The sequence below is a fragment of the Xenopus tropicalis genome, chromosome 9, assembly GCF_000004195.4.
Source record: "Xenopus tropicalis strain Nigerian chromosome 9, UCB_Xtro_10.0, whole genome shotgun sequence".
NCBI classification, from domain to species: Eukaryota; Metazoa; Chordata; class Amphibia; order Anura; family Pipidae; genus Xenopus; species Xenopus tropicalis.
The window spans coordinates 50,980,755-51,005,920 of NC_030685.2; the positions used below are offsets into that span (position 1 = coordinate 50,980,755).

The 25,166-nt window shown below is 38.2% G+C and overlaps 1 protein-coding gene across 3 annotated transcripts in view; it reads right to left on the bottom strand.

Moving 5' to 3' along the window:
* Positions 1-7,899: 7,899 nt before the first annotated feature.
* The window catches only part of pard3b (par-3 family cell polarity regulator beta), a 673,678-nt gene continuing 656,411 nt past the window's right edge, over positions 7,900-25,166 (bottom strand). For all 3 annotated transcript variants that reach the window (XM_031893388.1, XM_031893387.1, XM_002936393.5), the window contains one exon: positions 7,900-11,747. In XM_031893388.1, coding sequence (XP_031749248.1) covers positions 11,429-11,747 — 319 coding nt within the window. In that variant the 3' untranslated portion in view covers positions 7,900-11,428. The remainder of the gene's footprint in view (positions 11,748-25,166) is intronic.

Here is a 25,166-nt window from a genome sequence, read left to right on the forward strand (position 1 = left end):
ATGCCTGGGGACGCTCACAACAGCTGGATAGTGGCAGGTTGAAGATCCTTGCCTTAAATAAACAGTAATAAAGTTCATACATTTTAATGTCGGGAATAAAATCTGTATCACATCTGCACTGAATAAGTATATTCGAGGAACTGGGCTTTGCAAATGTCAGGTTTACAATCCCACACATTTTATTATGAAATGTTTTCTTGCTTTATTACATTACATCTGCTAGAAAGCTCAGGCAGATTCCCACTGCTGCTAAGGGAAGAGATAAAACATTGAATCGCCCCTACATCTCAGGGGCCACAAGAAGGTAGCTTTCAGACAAGAGGGGTGTGTGAAATAACTCAGAAATGCATCACTTAATTTGGTCATGCACAGTGATGGCCCCTATTTTTTATGGTACATCATGTAGAAATAAAAAATATGGGAAAAAACCATGAAAGGAAACAAGCATGAAGGTTCCTTGCTCCAAGGCAATGTATATATGAACCCAGCAACATGTGTACACTGATTTAATAAAAAGTAAGCCAACTTACTCAAATGTTTAGATTTTATAGCATTCTCTGAACCTCATCTACTGTATAAATACATTTCAATGGCCAGTATTAACACATAATATTGATACAGTATTGGTAGTGATTATTATTGCTTCCATTTACAGAGCAGCAGCATAATCTGCAGTGTTGTATATAAACGTAGGGAACAATTTGCTATATACAGACAAACCAAGGCAATGGGTAATGGGGGCTCTGCCAATAACAGCTTACAATACAGAAGAAGTGGGGGGTTACAACTCTCAACTCTTCTACCTTCTTTCACTTTTCAACACATTCTAGTTAACTTAGTAAAATTGTTATATGACTATAGGTTATTATACCACCTTGATTAGAGGAATGGCACTGTGTAAAGCACTTTATAGTCTTTGTGGGTAGTCCATAGTTACAGGGAGTTACCCTCTCTCAGTATGCTATATTTAAATCCCGCTCTAAATCATGTTCAAATTTATTAAAATTGTGAAATTGAAAAAAGACAAATTGTAACTTTGAGGATCATTGCTGCACATTGTGTTGGAGCTAACATGATTATGTGTTTGAATGAGAAGCTCTTCCCTGTGCTTATGGTAAAGAAGCTTGGGAGCAAAGTGGTTAAAAAGAGAAAGGAAATAATATAAAGGCTGAATGAGATGTGTAAAACAAAAAAGAACATTTGAATGCAGCTCTGAGGTTCCTCGCTGAAGTGGCTCTCTCCATGACAAAGGTTGATTACAGCTATTGTAGTTAAGTGTTTTAGGATACAACTGAACAAATACAGCTATATAAAATGTCATTGTGTGCAGGATCCAGATTCATCAAATTGCAGCCTGAATGCAAATGATTAGGTTTTATATACTGCATCTATCTATCTATCATCTATCTATCTATCTATCTATCTATATCTATTTATTATCCATCCATCTCTCTTTTACCCTATATCTTTCTTTTATTTATTGTTCAACATACACTAGAATGCCTCAGGCTTGACCTTCCTGATGCATTACATACCATGACATTGTATAATGATATAATACACAAGCTATTTAAACCTGTAAACCTGCAAGGGGTACATTATCTTATATATATGTCTTACATTATGCAATGATATGTAATAACAAGGACATTTTCTATCCAAGGGATCTACATTGAGGTTAGCCCCCATATCCTTCTGGCTCTAAAAGTTTCCCCGAACAAGCATATTGTGAGTCTAAGATCTATGGCACTATAAGCATAATGATCATTACTGCTTTGTGGTGATACCCTATATGCAATGTGTGCCATAGCAGTAGTGATAAAAGCTAGCTAGAAATGTGTCCTTTACATAGATAAGTAACTGGGCGGATAAAAAGTGCCTGTTAGGTTTATCTGCTGTTACAGTTCTTTCCCTGGTTTAACTGTTTAACTAGGTACCGTTTAATTGCGAGAGCTAGGCACATTTTTGCTAAATGCCTTCCCTTTCATTTATAGTTTTTTCCATCTTCAAATGTTCTTTATTAGGAAAACAAGTCTAGTGCATGGATGGCGAGATAATGATGAAAAAGATAACAATGAAAAAACTGCACACTGAAGATAGCTAAGTAGATTTATTTGAAATAAGCTCTGGGTTCCTTCCATTAGTAAAATACTCCTGTGTCCTGCTAGATCCCAATGTGCTTTGGAATATTCATCTCTTGGCAGCACAATAATGCACAATTGTCATATTCATCTGCATTTGTCTAATTGGTTTTTCATTTGGCTAATTATGGAATACATTTATGTCACTGCTTTAGCAGTGTATACTCAGAGCCCTCTGCCAAATGCACCATTTCTTTTGCAACAATATACAATTTTGTGCATTTACTGGGGAAATTTTACAGGGAGACTAGATTTGTTTCCATTTATATTTTTGCAATGTAAGAGTACTGTATATTCCTGGGCTTTTAGTATTACCCATGCATTAGAAGATACCTATTCGTGCTGCTTACCTGCCAGCCTGCTTTGTGTGAATATTCTGTAGAGATAGAATGGCTGAACAGAGGAGTTATTTAGTAGGGAATTAGACAGAAGTGCAAGTGTGTGCCCCTTATGGTAAGGTCACATGGCTGTATTGAGGGGCTCAGGCACACCAAGAAGATTTTTAAGCATGCAGGCATATTGTCAGGCTGCGCATATCTGCAGGCTGACAATACGTCAGTGTGACCGTACCATTAATGCTTATGCACAAAGAACTTCTGTCTGAGGTCTGGATGCTCTGTGCACCTCTTGTCAATTTAAAAATCTGTTTAAGGCAGTGATCCCCAAACAGTGACTTGTTGCTGCCCAGTCCCTTGGATGTTGCTGCCAGTGGCCTCAAAGCAGGTGCTTATTTTTGAATTCTTGGCTTGGAGGCAAGTTTTGGTTGAAAACAACAGGTGTACTGCCAAACAGAACCTCTTGCAGGCTGCCAGCCCACTTAGGGGCTACCAAATAGCCATTCACAGCCAATATTTGGCACCCCCAGAAACCTTTTTATGCTTGTGTTGCTCCCTGACTCTTTTGAATGTGGCTCACAGTTAAAAAAAAGGTTGGGGATCTCTGGTTTAAGGTGTAGAGCTCAGCACTTGTGGATGTTTGAATTATGTTTAAATTAGGGGATGGGTAGGGAAGGATGGTGGACACAGACATGTAGGAGTAACTTGCTTAAATACATGTATAAATATAAATATATGTAACCCTCATAAATACATGTATTCGTTGGTTAGCCTCAGGTACTGTGCTTAGAAATGGAGCTCAGAGACCTGTTACAATTATTAGAGGTAGGTTGCACGTTGCAAAAAAATGGTAAATTGTGCCCATTTTTTTAAATTCCTGCATTTCACATTGTAAATGACCCCACAGGTCTGAAGCTTGTGCAATTCCTAGCTCGGTTGGTGGCTGGCAAAGGAACTGGGATGTGCCTGGACCCTGCTAGTGCACTTGTGGGTGATTTTCACACACCAGTTGAGTAGCATTAAAGTCAATGGAGGGGTAATTTCCAGCATATTGCTGAGTTGGGCATTTCATTGGTGAAAAATACAGGGTACCCCTTATATGCCATGCTCTTAGAGTTTGATTGCTATTCAACTTGGACCACTGGCACAAATAACATTCCCACTGTTGTTATTGGGTGGAAGACCAACAGTGGCCAAACATTCCTCTCTGCCTTTTACAGCTTCTAATACTATTACTAAAAGTGTTATTGTATTGTTTTGTTGCCATAGTCTGAATACCCCCCTCTATCTGAAGGGGTGCGTTTTGCCACCATTGTTTGCCTGGGGGCTAAGAAAGGGTTCCAAAATAGTATTTCTCTGTAATGAGCAGTGGCATATTTCCAAAGAGTGTGGACAAAGGACACTTACAATACGAATAATTACTTCTCACACTATAAAAATAAAGAATAGATAACCAACAATCCTGTGTGTCACTAGCCTCATTTATTGTAATTCTAGCAGTGCAGTCCTGTGTACATCACTGTTACACTTATAGCATATACCTTTGCTTTCATTAAACATATCAGGAACCCCTCTCCTATAAAGTGGAAACAACATAAAGGAATCACAATAGCAAAGCTTTTTTATAATCCACATTGCTTTTATTTTAATGCAAAGCAGACAGTATAATTTCCAAAGTAATATACAGTACAAAAGCAAAACCGTAGTATAAAAACATCTTTGATCTGCTGGTACAACATGATTTTTAAATCTTTTTACAATATTTATATATACAATAAAGAGTGTGCTCTATAAAAGATATAAAAGTTTTGTAGCTAAGTTTAGGTTCACAAACAATATGTTCACTTGTTACATTATGCTGGTAAATAGCCCTTTAATCGGTGCAATTTGGGATAAAATGCTCTTTCTCTCTGCAATCAGCCCAAAGAAGTAATCAAAAGTAATTCAGTGAATTCTTGGAAGACTAAACCACTTCTGAGCAGGAGGTAGTTCTTTACCGTAGCATGAATACAATTAGGCAGCATGCAACAGGGTCACTTCACCTGATACCAACTGTACAATGGGTAGTAAGCGGAAAAGACCCCTAATCCTTGCAATATGTGCTCTGTGCTCTTAAATACATTATCACTGCAGGTAGAAACAGATTTCCAGTCAGTCTAAATAAGCATGTGCTTAGGGTCTTCTGGCCACTAGCCATTAGAGCACACATTTAATAATGGCATGTATTATAGTTTGTTGCCCCAGTGCTACAAATTTACAGCTTTGAAATCTGTGGGTTCTATGGAACTGCTCGGTCAAAAGTGTTGTTATAATGTGGCAACAATTTCCATCTATAAAAGCTTTGTGCCAAGAGACACAAAACAGGTAAATCCAGCCTTGACTGCAGCGACTCTTAGGACATAAAACCTAAATAAGCAAGTATGTTAAATTCATCACAGTTGCTCTGCAAATCCAACAGAATTTCCCTGGCAGATTGTTTTATTTTCCAGGTTGCTGAAGACAAAGGATTAGGGGAGTGGAAAAAGGTACCTAAACTGCACTCACACAGTTTCTTTATTTCCTTCCAAAGACATACAAAAAGGCAATAATTAGCCTGCTCTATTCTGTAGATTATATAGCTTAGGCTAAGAAGCAAGTGCAAATCTTAAGAAATCAGTTTAAGTGTGGGTGGGCATTCAGTTATTTTTATAGAAACATAACCATTGTATAAGTGCAGGTCAAGAAACAGCCCCTCCGCTCACATCTGCAGTATTCTCTGTCTGTACCCAGAGCAATTGCGTTGGCCACGGTGCAGACAAACTGATTGAATTCTGATGCTGAAACACAGTGAGTGACACAGTGGCTCCGGGTGCAGACACAGAAAGTTGCAGAGAAACAGTCCAGTGTGACATTAGTCTAAGGCTAAGAAATCAAAATCGCATACTCAAAAGGTTTGTGCATGTTAAATATCAGTCATATACTATTGAAATCTGTGTAAAACAATAATGTCATCAAATGCACATTATTTATCTAAAGTCAAAATATTTACGCATTTGTTTCTATTAATAAGTGTCTTATTAATCTAGTAAGGGTGAAGACACATGAAGCTACTTAGTAGCAGCTACTTGTCTACTAAGGGTAAGAACTCACAGAGTGGTTGTGTCATCTCTGCTATTGTGGGTGACAAACTGCTTCGAGAAGGAGTAGCCAGTGGAAAGCCCTTTGCGCGACTTCAGATTACTGAAGAGATGCAAAGGGCTTTCCACCGGCGACTCCTATTGCTGCTGGAGGAAAGCCTTTTAGGAGCTGTTTGTCACCCGCGATAGATCTCTGCTCCATAAGTTCTTACCCTAAACTCCAGAAATGACCCTGCCATAGACAATTACTGAGAATTGCCTCTGCTAAAACACGTGTAGAGACAATTATCAGTAAATGATCAGCATTTTCTATTTTTGTAGCCATGACAAGTAGCTGTTTCTAGTAGCTTCATGTATTTTCTCCCTAAGGGCATAGACACATGGGGTGATTAGACGGTGTGACTACAATTGCGACAACTAATCATGATGATTTAGCCACCAAATGCTATTGTACAAGTCGCTGCGACTAACCGCACACCATTTTGCGGCATGCCAATTAGTCAAGTCACCACAACTTTTTAAAAAAAATAATCGTCCTGTGTGTCTTCGCCCTAAGAGCTGGAGTAATCTGGATGCGGGTTTTTTTTAGTTCTAGATTTGATTGATATAACAAGAGTATACTGGTGTAGTTGAACCAAAAACAGTGTTGTTAAATTTTATAACAAACTTTCCTTGTGCGGTTTGTTTGCCCTTTGGCCTCCAACATCATCCTATCAGAATGGGGATGTGTTGCTTAGCTACTCAGGACCCCAATGTCATACTTAGGGCAGCATTAAGAACAGAAAAATAATTGAAGATTACAAGAAAGCTCTAAACAAGTAGAGCACTAATGCCCCGGACAAAGAAAACATCAGACTGATGAGATGTAAGGGGATAAACTGTACTGATATGAAGTTAAAGTAAATCCTGCAGAATAGAATTAAATATTACATGTAGGCATTTGTATCCCCATGTACTGGCTGAAAATATAAAGCAGATCTGTTTCCAAAACATGTGCTTCTACTTTTCCCAGAGCTCTATGTCTGCACCACAAATGGGTTAAAGCGAAGCCAGAGTTTTTTTTAATTTTCCAAAGGAAAACCGTCCTTAATTAATAAGTACCTTTTTGCGCTATACAACATTCTTGATAATGAAAATGCCTTATAAATAAAGGTCAGTATTAAACGTAAAAACTATTATTGATTTGCTCTATATAAAAATCCTCTTAACACATTCTTCTACCTGGCACAACTCCAAAGCCAAGCTGGTAAGCATTGCTATGGTAACACCAATGGTGCTATCTGACCTCTGACCTGCCATGAATGGCAATGCTGGCAACAACACTGGATGAGCTTAAATATCAATATAATTCTGAATTATTACTGTAAATATGATCCTTATTAGAAAACACACTACTTTTGACTTCATAACATGCACTTTTCCCAGTTTGTGTTACAGGATACCAAAGAAAGGAGCCACTGTCTAAACCCAGATTGGTAATTCTGGCAAATGACAGAGGGGCTGCTCTAAGATGCCATAGACATTTACTGGGCCAAGGGGAGTTGTTTGGGCCTCTGTGTATCTGAAATGACAGGGTCAACTTTAAATCTTACTGGCGACCTAAAGCTGGCCATACACGCACCAATATTACCGTACGAAACAAGGTTTCATACAATATTCGGTGCATGTATGGTGGATTGAGGAGGTGACAGATATCGCAAAAGCATTAAAGGCACCTGAACAAAGGGTAGAATTCCTTGTGTTCCTACCTCCATATCTGACGATTCAGCGTTGAACGTTAGTGGAGGGTACGAGCGATCTTTCCTGCGACCAATGGTTACAGGAAAGATTGTAATTGTAAAGTGTATGGCCACCTTTATTCTTCTCTTTTTGCACATATTGAAAAAATAAAGAAATTAAAGTGTTAAAGAGTTTTTCTCCATTCTTTCATATGACATACTTTACATAGGTTAGTTTGATCTGCAACACTATAATCTTGTGCACATTGCTAAACTAAGTAGGGTCACAGCATAGTTTGGATCAGTGTCCCCAACCAGTGGTTTGTGAGCAACATATTGCTCACCACCCCATTTCATGTTGCTCCCAGTGGCCTCAAAGTAGGTGCCCTTATTTCACATCCCCAAAGAACTTTTTTCAAGTGTGGCTCACCAACACTTTTTACATTTAAGTGTGCGGCTCATACGTAAAAAAAAGTTGGGAATCCCTGGTTTAGATGAACGACAGAATTTAAAATAAACTGGATCCATGTTTAGATTTACTGATTTGGAATCCCACCATAAACAATGTACACCAATCTACCACTTGCACTTAATATACCTGTAATTTTATCTAAATACACTATGTAATTTTGCAAAAATTAAGATATTTCACATGAATTGTAGTCATAAACATCCACATTTTTAAATACAGAAATCAATCCCACTCATTTCCAAACATGTATGCAATCATTCAGAGCAGAACGTTGTAACATACAAGATACTATATTTTATATTTCTGCAATAGACCAATCAAAACAAATTGCTAATTGGCTGATAAGATTTAAAGAACCAAAGCAATTTTCCACCAGTGTTAAGCCCTATAATGTCTGTCCTAAAATTCTTTCAATAAGAAACACTATCCGTAACCTGTCAACACATTTGCAAACCGACTAGCAGGGAGAGGGTTCAGGATGAAAAAAAGGGAAAGTTTTCTGAGAGTCAGGTTGTGCGTGTTTTTGACGGCTGCAACCAAGGGCAGCCTTCCAAATACAAGTGAGTCATGCCAGAACAATGGGCTTCGAGAAGAAACAAAAACATTGATAGAGAAAGTTTATTTTGCAAAGCCAGTAATGTATAAATAATTTTCTTTCTGTCTTTCTTTTTTTTCCTCTTGAAACTTTGACTATAGAACAAAGCTCTGTTAGACTGTTAGAAAATTAGGCATCACATAATGTTCATTTCCCCCTCGTTTATGCCGTTTGCTATCAAATCCATATTTGATTTTATTATTTCTTTAAGACCTACTGTATAAAATACTTTTACAACCGTATATGGGTTAAGATGTTAAAAAAGATACAATGAGCACAATGATACCTACATTTTGATTTAAGATTAACTGTAAATTGTACAAATAGAAGTGGTTGTTCCTTTAGGCATGCTCCTGAGAATTAATTAAAAAAGCATTTTCTAAATTGATAACTAGAAAGGCAGACTCTGGTTTTATTACACGTGGATTAAAGATAAGCTGGGCAATCTAATGAAGGTGTACAAGAAGATAAAGCAGGTGTCTCTTGGAAACAATATTTCCAGATGGTTTGTAAATGACACTCAACAATTTTCTCTTGATGTTTTTAATGACTCCCAGAGACTATTTTCTAACAAAAAAAAAGAAGAATCCCAGTGGATAGTAGCAGAGATGGTACCCCTGACTTTTCCCACAAGAAAAGTTAAAACCACTACTAAAAATTATGTGGAGGGAGATACACAGTAGATCACTGTCAGTACCATATCGCTGCCATCATAAGTGTTGAGAGATACAGGCTCTTCTGCTCAGTCTGGGAAAGCAGTCAGAAGGAAATATAATGACTAGGCAGTGCTAGGATGGATGGGGGGGGGGGCATTCCTTCTATTTTTTTTAAAGGCACATTCCTTCTATTTTTATTGGTGTATAATACAATGAAAGCATTTTTATTCATATTTTTGTTGGGGGCTACTAATCCTGTGAAGTAATATGATGTTTAATATGATGATTGGCTGGAAGACTCAATCATAATTACAAGACAGTAATGGAGAGACTGGTAAGGAAGCTGTTGCTCATGATGCTTTTCCCAAAATAAGCTAAAGATGCATCAACATGCACAGCCAATCAGTGGAAAATAATTCCATGCACAATGGTAGAACAGGTCCTTGGAGGTTTCTAGTAAAAGAATATCTTTAGCTTTCCTTCAGTCCTCTCAATCAGTGATATAATAATGTCATCTCAGCCATATAGTGACAATGGGAGCCCATGTACAACAGCCAGTGAGCTGACATAGGAGTATTAGGTGGGGGGACTACCATATTTTTAAACACATGCAGCGCACAACATAAGGTGGAGCACATTTAGATACTTTACATTGTTATCTTATAAGGGTTTGGGCTCTTTTAACAAACCTCCTTTTATTTTACAAGATTTTTAAATTACACAAATAAAATTGGCATTGAAGTCTGCAGCAAGAAATGCAGTCTTACTATGGTAATACTAATAGACATAACTCCCACTGTTTTTCTTGGCTGCCTGTGATGCTTTTGACTAACAGTCAAGTTTTTCTAGTTACGCTTCCTGTGTTTTGGCCTCCCCTTCACCAGACCATAAAGCTGACCATCCAGGGAGAGCAGAAACCCTGGGGCATCCATTTTATTAATGGGAATACTATTCAGCATACCACATAACCCACTAAAGAACAGCAGGGAAAGTTTCATTTTACGAATATGAAGAAATAGAAAGCTTGGGCAATGGTTTGCAATTTTTAGTTACTATGATATATTTTACACAGTAAAAAGCATGCAGTGACAGAAAATATTGATTGTACACTTAGTGCTGGATCGATACATTCTGTGGGCTGGATTCATGCTGAACACTAACTTACTTGTACCTTTCATCTTTTTTTCTTGTCTAGGTCGTTGTGTGCTTTATGTTACTTTGCAGCATATTTGACGCCTTAATCTATTTCAGAGCCTGGTTTTATCTCTGCCCTACCTGTCTTCAGTTGGTTTTCCTGAATGCCAATACTTGCTGTTGTTTAAGTATCAGGGAGTCTAAATTCTTTTCTTGTACTAGGCTCCAGACACCCAAATGTACTTCTGATGTGGTGAATGCTTCTAAAACTGAGATGCAGCAAATGTTATTGAGAAGCAAGTACTTTGAATGTGTACTTGTCAACAGCTTTCATTGCTTCAAAGATGTTCAGTTGTTGTTTGTACAGGGCTTTATTTTTATAGCACAAACTTGGGAGACATGATTAAAACACAGATTATGATTTAGTTGTGATTTAATTGTAGAATGTGTGTGTGTTGGGGGGGGGCCTCTTACTCCTCCAATGACTGTTAAGTGTGCCACACACATCTGACGAATATGCCATTTGATTTGTGTAGGCCTACCTATCAGAAGTCCATGCAGATGAGTAGCCCATATTAGTGGAGACATTAATCCACCTGGTATTACATTTTTGGCTGTAAAATTACTAAACCAGAGTTTGATAGCAAGAAATGCTTCTTAGGGTTCCCCTTTCTAAAGCAATGTCCATACTGTAGAATTTGGTAGCAAATCACCAAATTGTATTAAACAATGTCTGGCCAATTTTAGTCCAGTTGGATATTTGGTGGTTGAATGGAAGGTAAAGAACTTAAAAAGAAAAAGAGTCAAATAAACATAAGCCATTCATTCAAGGTAACATAATAACATACAATTAAATCATATCACTATAATATAGTTCTTGAAGTGTTCAAAGTGTCTGGAATGCATTGTAGTATATTATCTGGGCTAATATATAATTGACCACATTAACTTGAATCTAGCATTAGTGCAATTAAAATTTAGCATCAATGGGAACCATGGGAAGCAAATAAACCACTTATAAAAAGATGTTAAATGCCTTGAAAAAGTTAAAATATGCAGACTAATTTATACACTTAATACACCAAAATTCCAGGCAATATTATAATGCACTTTTTGATGACATTTGAAGACTTCTGTAACACCTTTTCTCAAGGTACTGTCATGTTTTGGCATTAACTGATTTCATGTTATGTCTATATGCATATGATCTGCTATTACCAGAAGAAACTATGATGTCCTGAGGTGCCAGCTGATGTAGAAGTTATACAGCAGCAGTCAAAGGATTTTTCTGCCTAGGATCGTATTGATATTCCTCTTGTCCTGGCCTTACAACAGCATTATAGCCTGGAAGTCGATAGTTTTGAGGTGGAGAAGGTGGGACATCTTGACGGATAGGACCTTTGGCCTGTGGAGGTTGATATGGAGGTATGCGATAACTAGCTTTGTGATGTGCCTGGGTCTGGGAGTAGGCTCCTTTTGGGGACTGGGTAATGTGTGCTACATCATAGTAGTAAGGCGGTTCTCTCTCGTTATATCCTGTAGAGGGCCCAGGCATGAATTCTGGTTGGAAGGGACCGTGTCTAGAAATAAGAGAATTACATAGTTATGAAGAGTATCTAAATAAAATCATATATTTTAGAAATATAAAGCATAGAAACAGAAAAAATACATATAATTGGTTTCTCGTGGTGCAGCTTCAGCTCATTTCCACATTAAACATATATATATAGCACAAAGGAAATCAGTGATTACACTGAAAACACAGCAATGAACTTATACTCAGTAAAGATTACTCAAGCTTATTATGAATGTTAGTCTAGTCTGAATATTTCATATATAATATTTATATTATGGACACTGCATTTGCATATGTAAATGATACCCTATTTTGTGTATTTTTCCCAGAGAAGAAAATAAAAGATGAAAGCAAATAAGTGTTAATTTCAGGGCCATAAATGAATGTCTAAAAGACAGGTGAACTTTCTTTTATTCAGAATCAAAACTGCGTAGCAACACCAGTATATATTTATCCTGAGTTCAAAATGTCATGTAATAAAATAAGGATTAGCTGGTGGCTGTTAGAGAGCATGAATGTAGGAAACAAACATAGTAGGTGCATTTGTGATTAACTGAACTGTAAGCTTCAGGACTTTTTAGATGAGAGGACTAATTGGGATCAACATGACCAATAAATGCACTTAGATTGTATGGTACCTGGCAAAACAGCCAGAATAGTGGGTGTTCAGGCAGACCCAATGATTGCACAAAGGCCCATTTTCCATTTTTAAACCAGACAAAAGCCGTTTCATCCTGAACAGATATTAGACATAGACTATTGATGCGTAATGCTGGTGAAACCAATTTTATTAAAGGATGTAAGGGAGAAAGCATAGTAGCTAAAGCTAAAAAGACATAATCCTATTAATTTCAAATACACACAGATCTCATTCATAATCATTCATGGGGCATTAGCCAATATGGCCACAAGAGAAAACTACATTTCTCAGCTCGACTTTTAAAAAGTCAGCCACTTACTCTCACTGTCCACTAACTATTTTCAGGGTGACTAATAGATGTCTCATGCTTCAGTCATAAGGTACAAGGTTCTAAAATGGGTCCCCTAGTATTTATCTGTACCATCACAAAACAAAAATGCACTAGACAGGGTAGTTTTTTCTCATTCAGAGACCCCTATATAAACATGTAACTTCTGCTTGACTGGTACTGAAAAAAATCCAAAAATGATGGTCCATATTGTTTTGCTAGGTACTAGCACTGGTAGTCCCCTTAGTACTGATGGGGCCTTAGGCAAGAGTCTTGGTTGCCTTGCACATAATCTGGCATAATTTCTATCTACTTAAGTTTTAAAATGGCAGTGGCCCTTTAAAGCTACATTATATTTTTTTTTATCAGGTGAAAGACCTCACAAGACTCTTCAACTCTTGCTGCTAAGTAATCAGTGAGCACGGAAAGGGCATGTTTTTAAAATGGACATTGTAAAGTCATTTAGAAGAACAAACACAAAGGTAATTCTATGTTTTTTTTGTCCAGTTACACTTTTCAAGCAGAGGAAATATCTGTGATATAAAATGTTCTCAAAGAATTCTATCCTTTTTTAACTCGAAGAAAAAAACATAATACCTCAGCTGCTTTTCTGGTATTAAGTGCTCTTATCTGTCAATAAATGTACTGTCACCTTACACAGGAAGTTAATAAGTAGTCTGGAGTATGTCTCCTCTAGTTCAACTCTGATGAGAAGAGCTATTTTGAGGAGGTAGAAGACAAGTCTGGATATAATGCTCTATTTAATAAAGAGCACAAGGAGTTAGCATGAATAGCACATCCAGATTTGCTTCCTGTCAGTGTGACAGCAAAATGAAACTATAATCTGGGGTGCAGGAAGCTTACAGACACTATTAATACTGCAGGTAAGGCATCCCTTATACAGAACCCTGTTATCTAGAAAGCCTAGTTTACAGGAAGTTCTTTCTCCATAGAGCCCATTTTAAGCAAACATTTTTTAAAAACGATTTCCCTTTTCTCTGTAATAGATTCAGTTAGAGAATAGGCAAACCACACAAAACATAATTACCGAACATGTTTTTTATTGAATTGTCAAAACAAAAGGGCCAAAACACCAAAGTACTTGGAAAACACACACTTTCATTACATGCTGCAAGAAGTTTTTTTTATTTATCTAAACAATATTATTCAGTATAAGATTTTAGGGATCATGTACAGACCCAGGTGTAATTGTGGTCACGCTAAAATAGATGCAAATATTGCACTTATTGACCCTATTCATTAAAGGTTCTTGCACTCAAAACTTGCTTTTAGCATTACCGTACCTGTCCTGCCTCATTTTCTGAATTGTGTGCAAGTGCGTCTATTGATACCGAGGAAACCTGCATCTACCACCACCATGAATGTGGCATGCAATTTCAGAGTTCCAACAACAGCTTGCATCATTTGCAATATTTTGGCCCAACAGGCACAACTTCACATTTCTTTGTAATTATTCTAAAAATATGGGTAAAATATTTGCATCTAAAATTGAACATTGCCCTTATTGGGTTATTTAACAATTAGTAATATGCTACTTTACACCGTATGGTTTTCTGGGTTTCATGACCAGAAAACACACTGATCCCCCCACTCCCCCTTCCTGTAAAAGATCCATCTGGTACACAAAAAACTTTGCTCAAGATTCAAAGACATGGGATATAAATGATCAGCCTAAAACAATTCAATAATTGTCCCACTGGAATCACTTAGTGCAAATGTTTCCTGTCTAAACTCAAATGAGAAGAGGCATAGGAGGGAGAGCAGACTACACATGTACAGAGCTAAGGTTCACCCTCTGGGACCTGAGCACTGAAAAACAGAGGCTTATGGAACACAGTTCCTTACTGAGACTGACCAGACTATGTGTTGAAGGAAGAGACAAACCCAAATACTTACAAAATGACTTCTAAATGGGATTTACTTCCAGACAACTGGTATCTTTTCTCTCACACCTACTCTTTATACCCTAGTTCCAATCATCACTCTCAAGCAAATTACTTTTCTTCTTTCAGCTGAAGCCAAATGAAAAACTATGAAAAAAAATCAGATACAGTGTGCTTTGCATGAGCTGTTTGCATCAATTTCTGTGCATAAAAAGCAATCTTAAAAGGGATGTTTGACTTAAAATTATATTCTTGCACAATGTGTACCCCTTTTTACATTTTAGTATTTTTAAAGGGATAAGGCTATCATATCTTTCTGTAATGTATGATAGTGGCATAGGGCTGCTGTCTTGGGATCCTAGGTTCCATTCCAGCTTGGCTGTGTCTGCATGAAGTCTGTATGTTCTACCTGTGCCTGTGTGGGTTTCTTTGCACACTCTAACACCTCCCCCCCCTGCAAAAAAAAAATGCAGGTAGGTAAACTGGCTCCTGATGGACAATATTGTGTGTGAATGAGATAGGGACGCATACGGTGGATTGTCAGCCTGCAATCCATCCCTAAGATTAAAAAAAATCTTCAAGTTGTGCCTGCATCCAGAAGCATTGACTCCGCTCAGATATATGTTGACGGATATAGGCTGCTTGTACCAGGCTGACAATTCCCCCCATGTGCCCTTGCCCTTAGGTTACTGCCATATGTGGCAGATTCTCAGCCTGTCTTTATCTGCAGAAGGCAGGGATTAATATTAATGATTTATAATCTCTGTAAAGCCAATATGTTGGTACTATATAAAAAAATATGATAATAATAATAATAGTAATAACAGGACCCTCCAATTCTAATTTTATTTTGTAACCCTTAAATTATTGTTTGTTATAAACTACTGTAAAGTGTAATTTGTTGGCATTATATCAGTCAATGATGATGATGGTGTGACATTCATATAAAGGGTAACTGCTTTGGTCCTGTGGAACAGTGACTCTGGCCCTGTGAGTATATCTAGCATCCCTGCCATGAAGCATGATAGAACTTTACTTGTTTGGCAGAAAGGAAAAGATAACAATCATATAAATACCAATAATGTCTTTTCAGCCATAAAGGAAAAATCTTTCATAAAAATGCTAAACTTTATGCAGTCTTACAAATTGTATTTAGACTTTGTTTTATTCTGACAGAGGTATATTTTTAAATTAATAGATTAATTTGTCTTTTAAATTCTGCAGATCTCAGCTTTGGTATCTAAGGGCCGTGACAAATCTCCCTTGTCTTCGGGCGACTCATCTCCCCGAAATGCCATCCCACCGGCTAGAATGTAAATCGCCAGTGGGATGGCATACGCGGCACCGCGATTTGTCCTAAATCGCCAAAGTTGTCTTGAGAGGAAACTTCAGCGATTTCAGCACCGCGTATGCCATCCTACTGGCGATTTACATTCTAGCCGGTGGGATGGCATTTCAGGGAGATTAGACGCCACAGCCCTAAGGTTTATGGGAGAATTTGGGCATTTTGGTGCTTTGTAGCTCCATAGTACAAGAAGCTTAAGCCTGCAAATGCTCAGTACAGTCAACTGACTGGCTGCTAAGCGGCTGCACCAGGCGTGACTTTGAGCTTTTTGTCTCATGTACACAGAGCTGAAAAAAATCCTACTTGACCCTAAACTGCTATTAGGATGTTACTGTTCACCCAGTAATTGGATGCCAGGCTAAAAGGTGAATAGGTGGAAGACTTGTTGAAAAAGATAAATAGTAAATTAAGAACAATTATAATCCTAACATGAGCGAAATAGTTCTTAACAGTGATGTGTGGCTTAGGCCTATGACACGCATGGCTTTTTAGCACTGTTTTTTTCTGAGCACAATTTGATAGAATTGCAAAATTTGCTATGAATCACTTTCTTCCCATTAATGTCAGTGGGATTCATAGTGATCGTGCCACATGGGTCTGATTATTACTGCAACCTATTCCAAGAAAATTTAGCAGCGAAGGGTCTTATGCCAATGATCTTTGTTTATCAGGTCAAACTATACTAAAGTCTGAAATTAATTTTTAATTTTAATTTATTTTTTCAGTCATTTAGCACTGACTTTTCTCCATAAGGAAGGGCTTGCCAAACTACTTAGTCTCTTAATCTATAAAAAAAAAAACAAACCTTAAAATAAATTGATACAAAGGCTGGTTTTTGGAATATCAACCTCATTGTATGCTCTAGGAGATATCTCTATGAGATATTGTAGTCTGCTTTTGCCCATGCTTCAAGCAGGTACAAACCCCCTGTTTGTATTAATGTATTCTACCATACAGCGCTGCGAACATAAGTAGCGCTTCATAACTAAAGATATACATTCATACATACATATGGGGAACTTTGCCCTTCATATGATTGCTAACCTGCTATTTAGGTTGTAAAGGACTGCTCATGTACTACTTTGCAGAGCACTACTGACAATTTTTGGGATAAAACACAAAGAATGACATTCTTGCTGATTTATGAGATTAAAACACCCATGTTGCTAAGAAAAGGCAGTCAACTGACTTATATCCTCAAACTCAATTGAAAAGTTGCATGAAGCTAGCTACTTAAGTTACTTCCACTTGACATGCTTTTTTATGATTCTTATGTGCTATACTAAAGTGTGTATAATTCCACACATGAAAAGTAGGTTCCACAAGATAAGAATGCTTTGTCTTGAGATAAACCTCTCCAACTTATCACCACTGCATATCATGCATCATGTACCATTCTTGGATAAAACTCACACTGTGCAGATGGTAGCTTATCTGACAACCATTAAAGCTGGCCATACACGCACCGATAATATTGTACGAAACCTTGTTCTGTACAATATATTGGTACGTGTATGGCAACTCGGCGAGGCAACGATATCACAGAAGGCTGCAGATATTGGACGACTCGCTGATCGAGTGGGTTAAAAGATTTTGATTGGGCGCCATTGAAGGAGCCCAAGCAAAATCTATGTTCAGGGCTGAATCAGCATAAGGAGGTAGAAATCCTATTGTTTCTACCTCCATATCTGACAATTCAGCCCTGAACGTCAGTGTAGGTTGGGAACAAAATGTGTGTGTGGCCAGCTTAAGAGCAGCACAGGTTGAAGAGATATTTACATTTCATAAAAAAGACTTGTTGGTTTTCATATATCCAGTTGAAAGGAGTCCTAATAGCACATTGAAAATATTTATAATAATGTCTGAGCAGAGTAGCCTGTGCATGCAAATTTGCTACACAGAAAGTGGCAAGGTCCTTGGCTCAATTGACTTTTTGGGCTTATCTATGGCCTTTATCAATCCAACTCAATTGATGGATATAACTTTGCATAAAAAATACTCCATTGTAATGACTTGAAATTTTGAACAGTTTGTTCTGCAAATAGGGACATGTTTCAGAGCAAATTTAGCTCTACATGTGTCATATCCCTTAGCATTAATCACATTAGGCTAATGGCACACAGGGCTGATTGTCGGCCTGCAGAAAAAAGGAGGGAGAATTAGCCCCTGGCTAGCGTCAGTTTTCTTCTTTGCCTGCACCCAAAACCACTGCATTGGCCTATTCAGATATCATACCTGGGCTGATGCAATGATTCTGGGTGCAGCTAAAAAACCAAGCGTAGGGGTTGATTCTCTGCCTCATCTGCTATATCAGTCTTATGTTATACTCATCTACAAAACACAGCATGCTTGCAGGCTTGTATAATATCCAACCCTGCCTATTTCAGAGCATAGAACAATGAACCCATCAGAGGTTTGTTTGAAGTTCTACAGACCTTTGGGCTGTTTGGAGGGCAAAAAGTATTTAATTTCCTTTTTACAAGAGAAAAGAAAACTCAATGCTACTGCAAAAGGCCATAAACACTGAAACAACTCCCCCATCATTTACCACCCACCCTGTCTCACTGATTCACAGACCACCCACCACCCAGGGATCCTAACAAATGTAATCATCATACCTACAAGGAGAAGGTAGGGACAGTCATGATATGTACCACCTGCTTGTAACTGAGTCTGGCTGTCTGTCAAATGTCACAGCCCATAGACCATTTGCTTTTCCTCGTTGGGAAACATGGAGTAAACAGCCAGCTTTACATCAAACTTTGGACTGAGAAAACTCAAAAAAAGAAAAAAAAAACGGATTTGCATGTTTGTGTGTGTGCAATAAGGACCAAAGTTTGTGAGCTCAGCTCGGTCAGGGATAAATGGCAATAATGTAAAATCTATGTAAAACCCTACAGAATATGTTGGTGCTATAAAAGTAAATCATTGGTAAGTTGACCAATTTTTTTAATATAAGCACACTAATTAGCACCTCACTGCCCACCCCCCCCTACAACTGCAGGATCTGCTTCCTCTGTAGTCACGCCCTGATAATAATACCAGAAGTCCCCAGACTAGATGGTGACGGGAGATGCATTTCACTGAGATAAAGTCTGTAAACGAAGAGCTGCAAATTTACAAGTTGCAGATTTAAGTTTTACAGTAACATTGCATATATATCTATATCTATATATATATCTATATATATATATATAGATATATATATATACCGAATCAAACACAACCAGCACCAAGGGTCTTGTGGTTCAAATAAATATCATAAATTTCAAGGTCCCAAAAGGAACGAAACGTCAGTTGTGCATGCAATTATAATACACTAATATTTATTTGAACCACAAGACACTTGGTGCTGGTTGTGTTTGAACCTCATTTCGTACGATATTCGGTCGTGTATGGCAAGTCAGCGAGTCGACCGATATCGCAGGAAGCTGCTGATATCGGTCGACTTGCCGATCGGCCAGGTTAAAAGATTTTGATCGAGCGCCATAGAAGGTGCCTGAGCAAAATCTGCCTTCAGGGCTGAATTGGCAGAAGGAGGTAGAAATCCTATTGTTTCTACCTCCTTATCTGCCATTTCAGCCCTGAACGTCAGTGGCCGATTGTACGATCTTTCGTGTGACCGATGCTCGCATGAAAGATCGCAAATCGCCACGTGTGTGGCCACCTTTAGGTGTATGAGTTTTAGCTGTTTCTTTGTCTCTGAGGAAAAGCCCAGAACTAGCTGCCTATTGAGTTTTTTGGCTTAATGTAATTTACATTTTACCAGCACCTGGGACAGTTGACCTATATAGTAACGGGACGAGCCCCCCCCCTCTCTCTATATATATATACCGAAACTAGCTATACAGCGGTCGGGGGGGGGGGGGCTGGGTGACATGGGGGCCTGGACTGCGGGGTCTGCTGTATTGCAGTCCCATCTCCTACCTTTTTTTAAAAAAATAGCAGCATGGCGCATTGTGGCCAGGGAGGTGCAGCGAAAGCAGGCCCGGAGGGGGAACAGGCGAGGAGGGGCTTTTTGCACCAGGCCCCCTTAGAAGATTTGTTTGCAGGGCGGCCCACCACGACCAAGTTACACCACTGTATATGTGTATATATATCTTCTTGTATAATTAACAAGCACCCAAAAATTGGAGAGTGGTCGGAGTGCGGACTTCACCTTGAATATATATTTATTTATAAGGTTTGATATATAGATCCGTTTTTGTTTATAATGATACTGCAACCTTTAAACTAAAGGGGTCATCTTTCAAAAACAGTTTTTGCTTTAAAAAACAAAATCAAGTCTTAAACAACTGACAGTGTTTTGATGTTTATTAATGGTCATTAGAAGTTGCTTAGAATTAGCTTTTCTACTATTAAGCAAAAAACTGTTTTCCATTGGAGGACACCCTTGATGTCAAACAATATACATATTGTTACAGAAGCAGGGACGGGTAGGACACTTCACTACTTGTTCACTTGACTGTGTAGCACTTCAAGATCACAAGTAAAGAACAATAGGTCTATCAGTGAAACCATGTATTCCTAGAGCCCAGCACCCAGTGTGACGTTCACTTGTACCTCTTGGAACCAGACACATGTCTGCCAGGGTCTTAGCATCTCAAGCACACACCCTGCACTGATTGCCCCACAAACTTGTTTAGATTTCTAACTTGTCCTTTTATAAACAAAACGACTCCAGAGATCAGATAAAATAAATCCCTACAAGTGTGTATGGAGAGAGCTGTTTTTAGCTGAAGGCCTCTGTTTGGAATTCCAGTAGTGTCATATTCCAACTAATGCGTCCTTGGACCAAGAACTGCTGTGGATTCATGGGTATAACAAGAAACAAACAAGGGAAGGAAAGCATTTTTGACATTTTTGAATGTGGTTTTAGACAGTTTTTTACTGAAGAGTGTGTTATTAAGCTCCCAATATAAAGAATAAGTACAGTGCTGAATCTAAAATTGCATTTCTTAAGATAGCGAGAGATATGTATGTATAGTGTTTTTATTAATGTTAGACGAAAACTTACACCAATATATAAATTAGGGATGCACTGGATCCAGGATTCAGATTTGGTGGAATCCATGTACCTGGCCAAACCGAATATGAATCCTTAAAATCACATGACTTTTTGTCACATAAACACGGAAGTTAAAATTTTTAATTGCATGGTTCTCTTTAGCGCTTCGGTGCCCTTATTTGCATATGCAAATTAGGTTTCCGTTCAGTATTCGGCAAACCTTTCACGAAGGCTTTAGGGTTAGGCCAAGATTGTGGATTCCGTGCATCCATCCTTGGTTTTTTTGTATGATCCAAGTTCTCTATACTTCCACAGACTGGCTTTATAATGAAACAGCTTGAGGCAGGAACTCCAGCAAGAAATCAAGGATTTGATTCTTTTTTATTTAATTTTAGAGGCAGAAAGCAAGCCCAATATTTTAGAAGTCTGTTGTTCCCTTTTTCATAAGTCTATAGAAGGGGGGGCAGGCTCCAAAAATATTGTGCATGATGGAGGCTACACCTAAAATATAGTAATAGATTCATCTAATTGGTGGAGCTCATATATTTGGCTTTTCATCTGCCTTGCTGGAGCACCTGCCTCAAGTTTTTTATTATACAATGTGATACGTGGAATGATTTACCTCCCTGAAGATTCTAGCTTACTGTATGAACTGCAAAATGTTCTGCCTCTCGCTATGTGCAAGCTACAGGTGCAAAATTTGCTGTCCATTGTAAATTGCATGTAAAGTGCAAAGCAGGCATTATGTGGATATAGTAATTTTGTTACATACCTTAATAATTTATCTGTAGTTGCAGAATAAATAAAAAAATAACAGGAAATAAATAACAGGTGGGAAAGGGCAGCTAATGTATGCTAGGTGCAAAAAGAAGTAGCGTGGCTGAAGATTTTCAGATTTGGTATTGGCATGTTTTTGCAACTCGCTGCAATCAGAAATCTTGTGCTCTCCCCATTCAAGGGTCAATCCACCAGTGGCAGTAGCACTGAAAATCTAAAGCCATGTCTCCTTTATGAGCCACACCCATTCCACACAAACCCACACAAACAGCAGCAAGTAAAAAAGCATTGGCCCCAAATCTCACCCTAAGAATTGTGTCACACATGGCCTAAAATCTGCCCCTTGTAGGCACTGATAGGCAGCTTAGTTTAGAGCTTAGATTGGAAGCTCTATGGGGCAGGGACCTCCTTCCTGCTGTGTCTCATGGCACTTATTCCCTCTGCATTTATAAATATTTATTGTATTTTTTATTTTAACCCTTGTCCACCCTGTGTGTAATTTTGTATTTTGTAAGATTGTACAGCGCTGTGTACCCTTGTGGTGCTTTATAAATAAAGTTATACATACGTGCATGACAGTATTTTTATAGAACTTCAGGCTGGGTCCCTTTAGCTCATTACAAGGTTATAAATACGTAAAATATATGTGCAACCTTGCTATAGTCCCAGGAATATGATTGGCAGAAAAAGACTGTTTCGCAGACTGGAAATAATGTATGTAAAGTTTTCACTTTCTAAACCATATATATGCCCTTTCTAACAATATATGTATGTATTTGCATAAAGTATAGTAAATCCAGAGTGTCAGTAATATCACTTTCTTATTGTGTTCCTTGTGCGCTGCTCACATGCAAACAAAACTACTCTATATATAGAGTAAAAAAACACTTGTTAGGACAAAATATATACATATTAGTCCTTTTGTATGGAAATGAGAAATAATCTCATGCTGTGGATAAGAGAAAGAAAGACTTTTTTCATAAGAACTACAAAGGAGTACACTGGGGAAAGGTGTCTTGATCAAAGCCAGACTTTCTCTGAAACACAAAGAGTCCTGTGAAACCATTATCTCTGATGTCTACAGAAAAGGCAATTGCAAACACTTGTCAGAATTATTAGTATCAGTGTTGCTATCTGGAGGGCCGGCAACTAGAATCAGGTAATATTTGAGTATAGGAACATCTAGCCCAGGATATGAAATAAGAGAAACCTATTTTACATTATAAGAAGCAATCGTTTGGTTGCGCCCCCCACTACTACTGTTGTTTCCCACCTTAAACCTTTCTGCCTTGCTGCCCCTTACATTTGGAATGCCCTCCCTGATTTCCTCCTGAGAGAATCCTCCCTCAGACTTTTTAAAACTAAACTTAAAGACTACCTTTTGGAGCACTCACCCAGCACCTGATCTGGGAATAATCACTTATATGGTATGTCACCCACTGTGACCTACAGCGCTTATATTTGCCTACTTGTGTCTATAAGTTACCCTCCCATATAGATTGTAAGCTCTACGGGGCAGGGACCTCCATGCTCTCGTGTCTTTGACTTGTTGCAACTGTATTTATCTGTATTTATTGTTATACTGTGTATTTATCTATCTTAATAACCCCCTGTTTGTATTAATGTATTCTACTGTACAGCGCTGTGTACATAAGTATCGCTTTATAAATAAAGATATACATACAATAAGAAGGGAGATACTGGAACTTTATCATTTTAAGATGCTTTGGATCACTGCTGGCTGCTGCCCATCAACAGGCAAGTGCCTTAAGAAGCTCAGGACACATGAGTATCAACTATAAGCTTAAACCAGAGGGCATACCTGCAATGGTACATATTGGCATCAATGGCCCTGATAATTGAGTATCATGCCTGTGGTGCAGCCTTAGGCTAATGCCCTATGGAGAGATTAGCAACTAATCTCTCTGAAAAGCTTTTCTACCAGCAACAAAGTGAATAGCTGGTAAAAAGGAGGAAACTTTGCACAACTTTGGAAAAACGAAGCAACACTTATGCCTTTCCACCGGCAATTTTCTTTGCTGGTGGAAAGGCATTTCCGAAGCCCGCAGTAGCATCTCTCTGTGGGGTATTAGCCTTAAAGGGAAATATGCACTGTTCAAATAAACAAATAAATAAATACAAGCAGGGAACAGGTATGCATAGAATTGTATCGGTGCCTAGAAGCACCTCAGCAGCTCCACAGAAAAGCAGGCCATGCACATACCAATAAAATTGTATTACAAAGCCCCTTTGGATTTTCAGCACATCTATGCTGACCAAATAACCCTGTACTCAGGGCCCAAACTGCCAATCTGTGGATTCTGGCAAAATTGTTCTCTTGAAGGCAAATTGCAATGAGTCAAAGCTAACTCATGACATGGTGCATAGGTCGATTAAATTTAAATAGGTCCTGGCATTTCAAGTTTGGGCCTTTGTACACTTGAAATGCCAGGACCTATTTAAATGTAATCTACCTATGCACCATGTCCTGAGTCAATTGGATTAACACTTTCCTGACTGTAAGGAAAACATTTCCTGATGGTAACAAAAATAAGTTGATAATGTTTGAGAAATATCAAACTGCTGGGAATTTCTACAATTCCCCAGTTTGATGTTCAGTAAATCTGCACCTTACTTCTGTAAGCCTTTACTATTTTAATGTTGGTGCTTAGAGCTAAGTCACTTATTCTGCAAACTGCAGTTTTGGAACTGTTGATGTGTCTCCAGGTGCAATGGAGGAATTAATAACCATGTACAGAATAACTATACACAGACAATAAATCAAGAATATATCCAGAATGTATCCACTGTATTGAGAATGTATCCAGAGAATGTATCCACTTTGCAGCGTGCAACATTTTTTCCGCTGAAATAATTGTGGCTGCAAATGCCTGTTAGACCTGCTACAATCTCCGTCAGGTGAATGGAAACATGGTAGTACAGGTTTCCAACAGACTACTCAAACAAATAGTTTTGGAGGCCACACCACAATTGCTAAAGCAAAAAAAGCTGGCTTTAAAACAAAGACAGCAAAAAGAAGAAAAAGGATGCAAATGAGAATCTGTTCCCCAAGCCCACATAGGGGCAAACAGAATATTAATACAAATCAATCAATTACTCAATACACACCTAGTAGCCACAAAAGGCAGCAAATGGTATGTATATGATATAATGCTCTTTATATGGAAAAAATTCACAAAACAGTAAATACAATTACAATGCATAATATACATACCACCAGTTGAACAAAATGCAATATACAGAAAAAGCAGACACGTGTGGATTGAGAAAACTCCAACAAGTCCTTTGTCAAGGGGATTCAAGGATTGTCAAGGATCTCCTTGACAAAGGACTGTGTTCCGAAACGTTGGGGTTTTCTCAATCCACACGTGTCTGCTTTTTCTGTATATTACATTTTGTC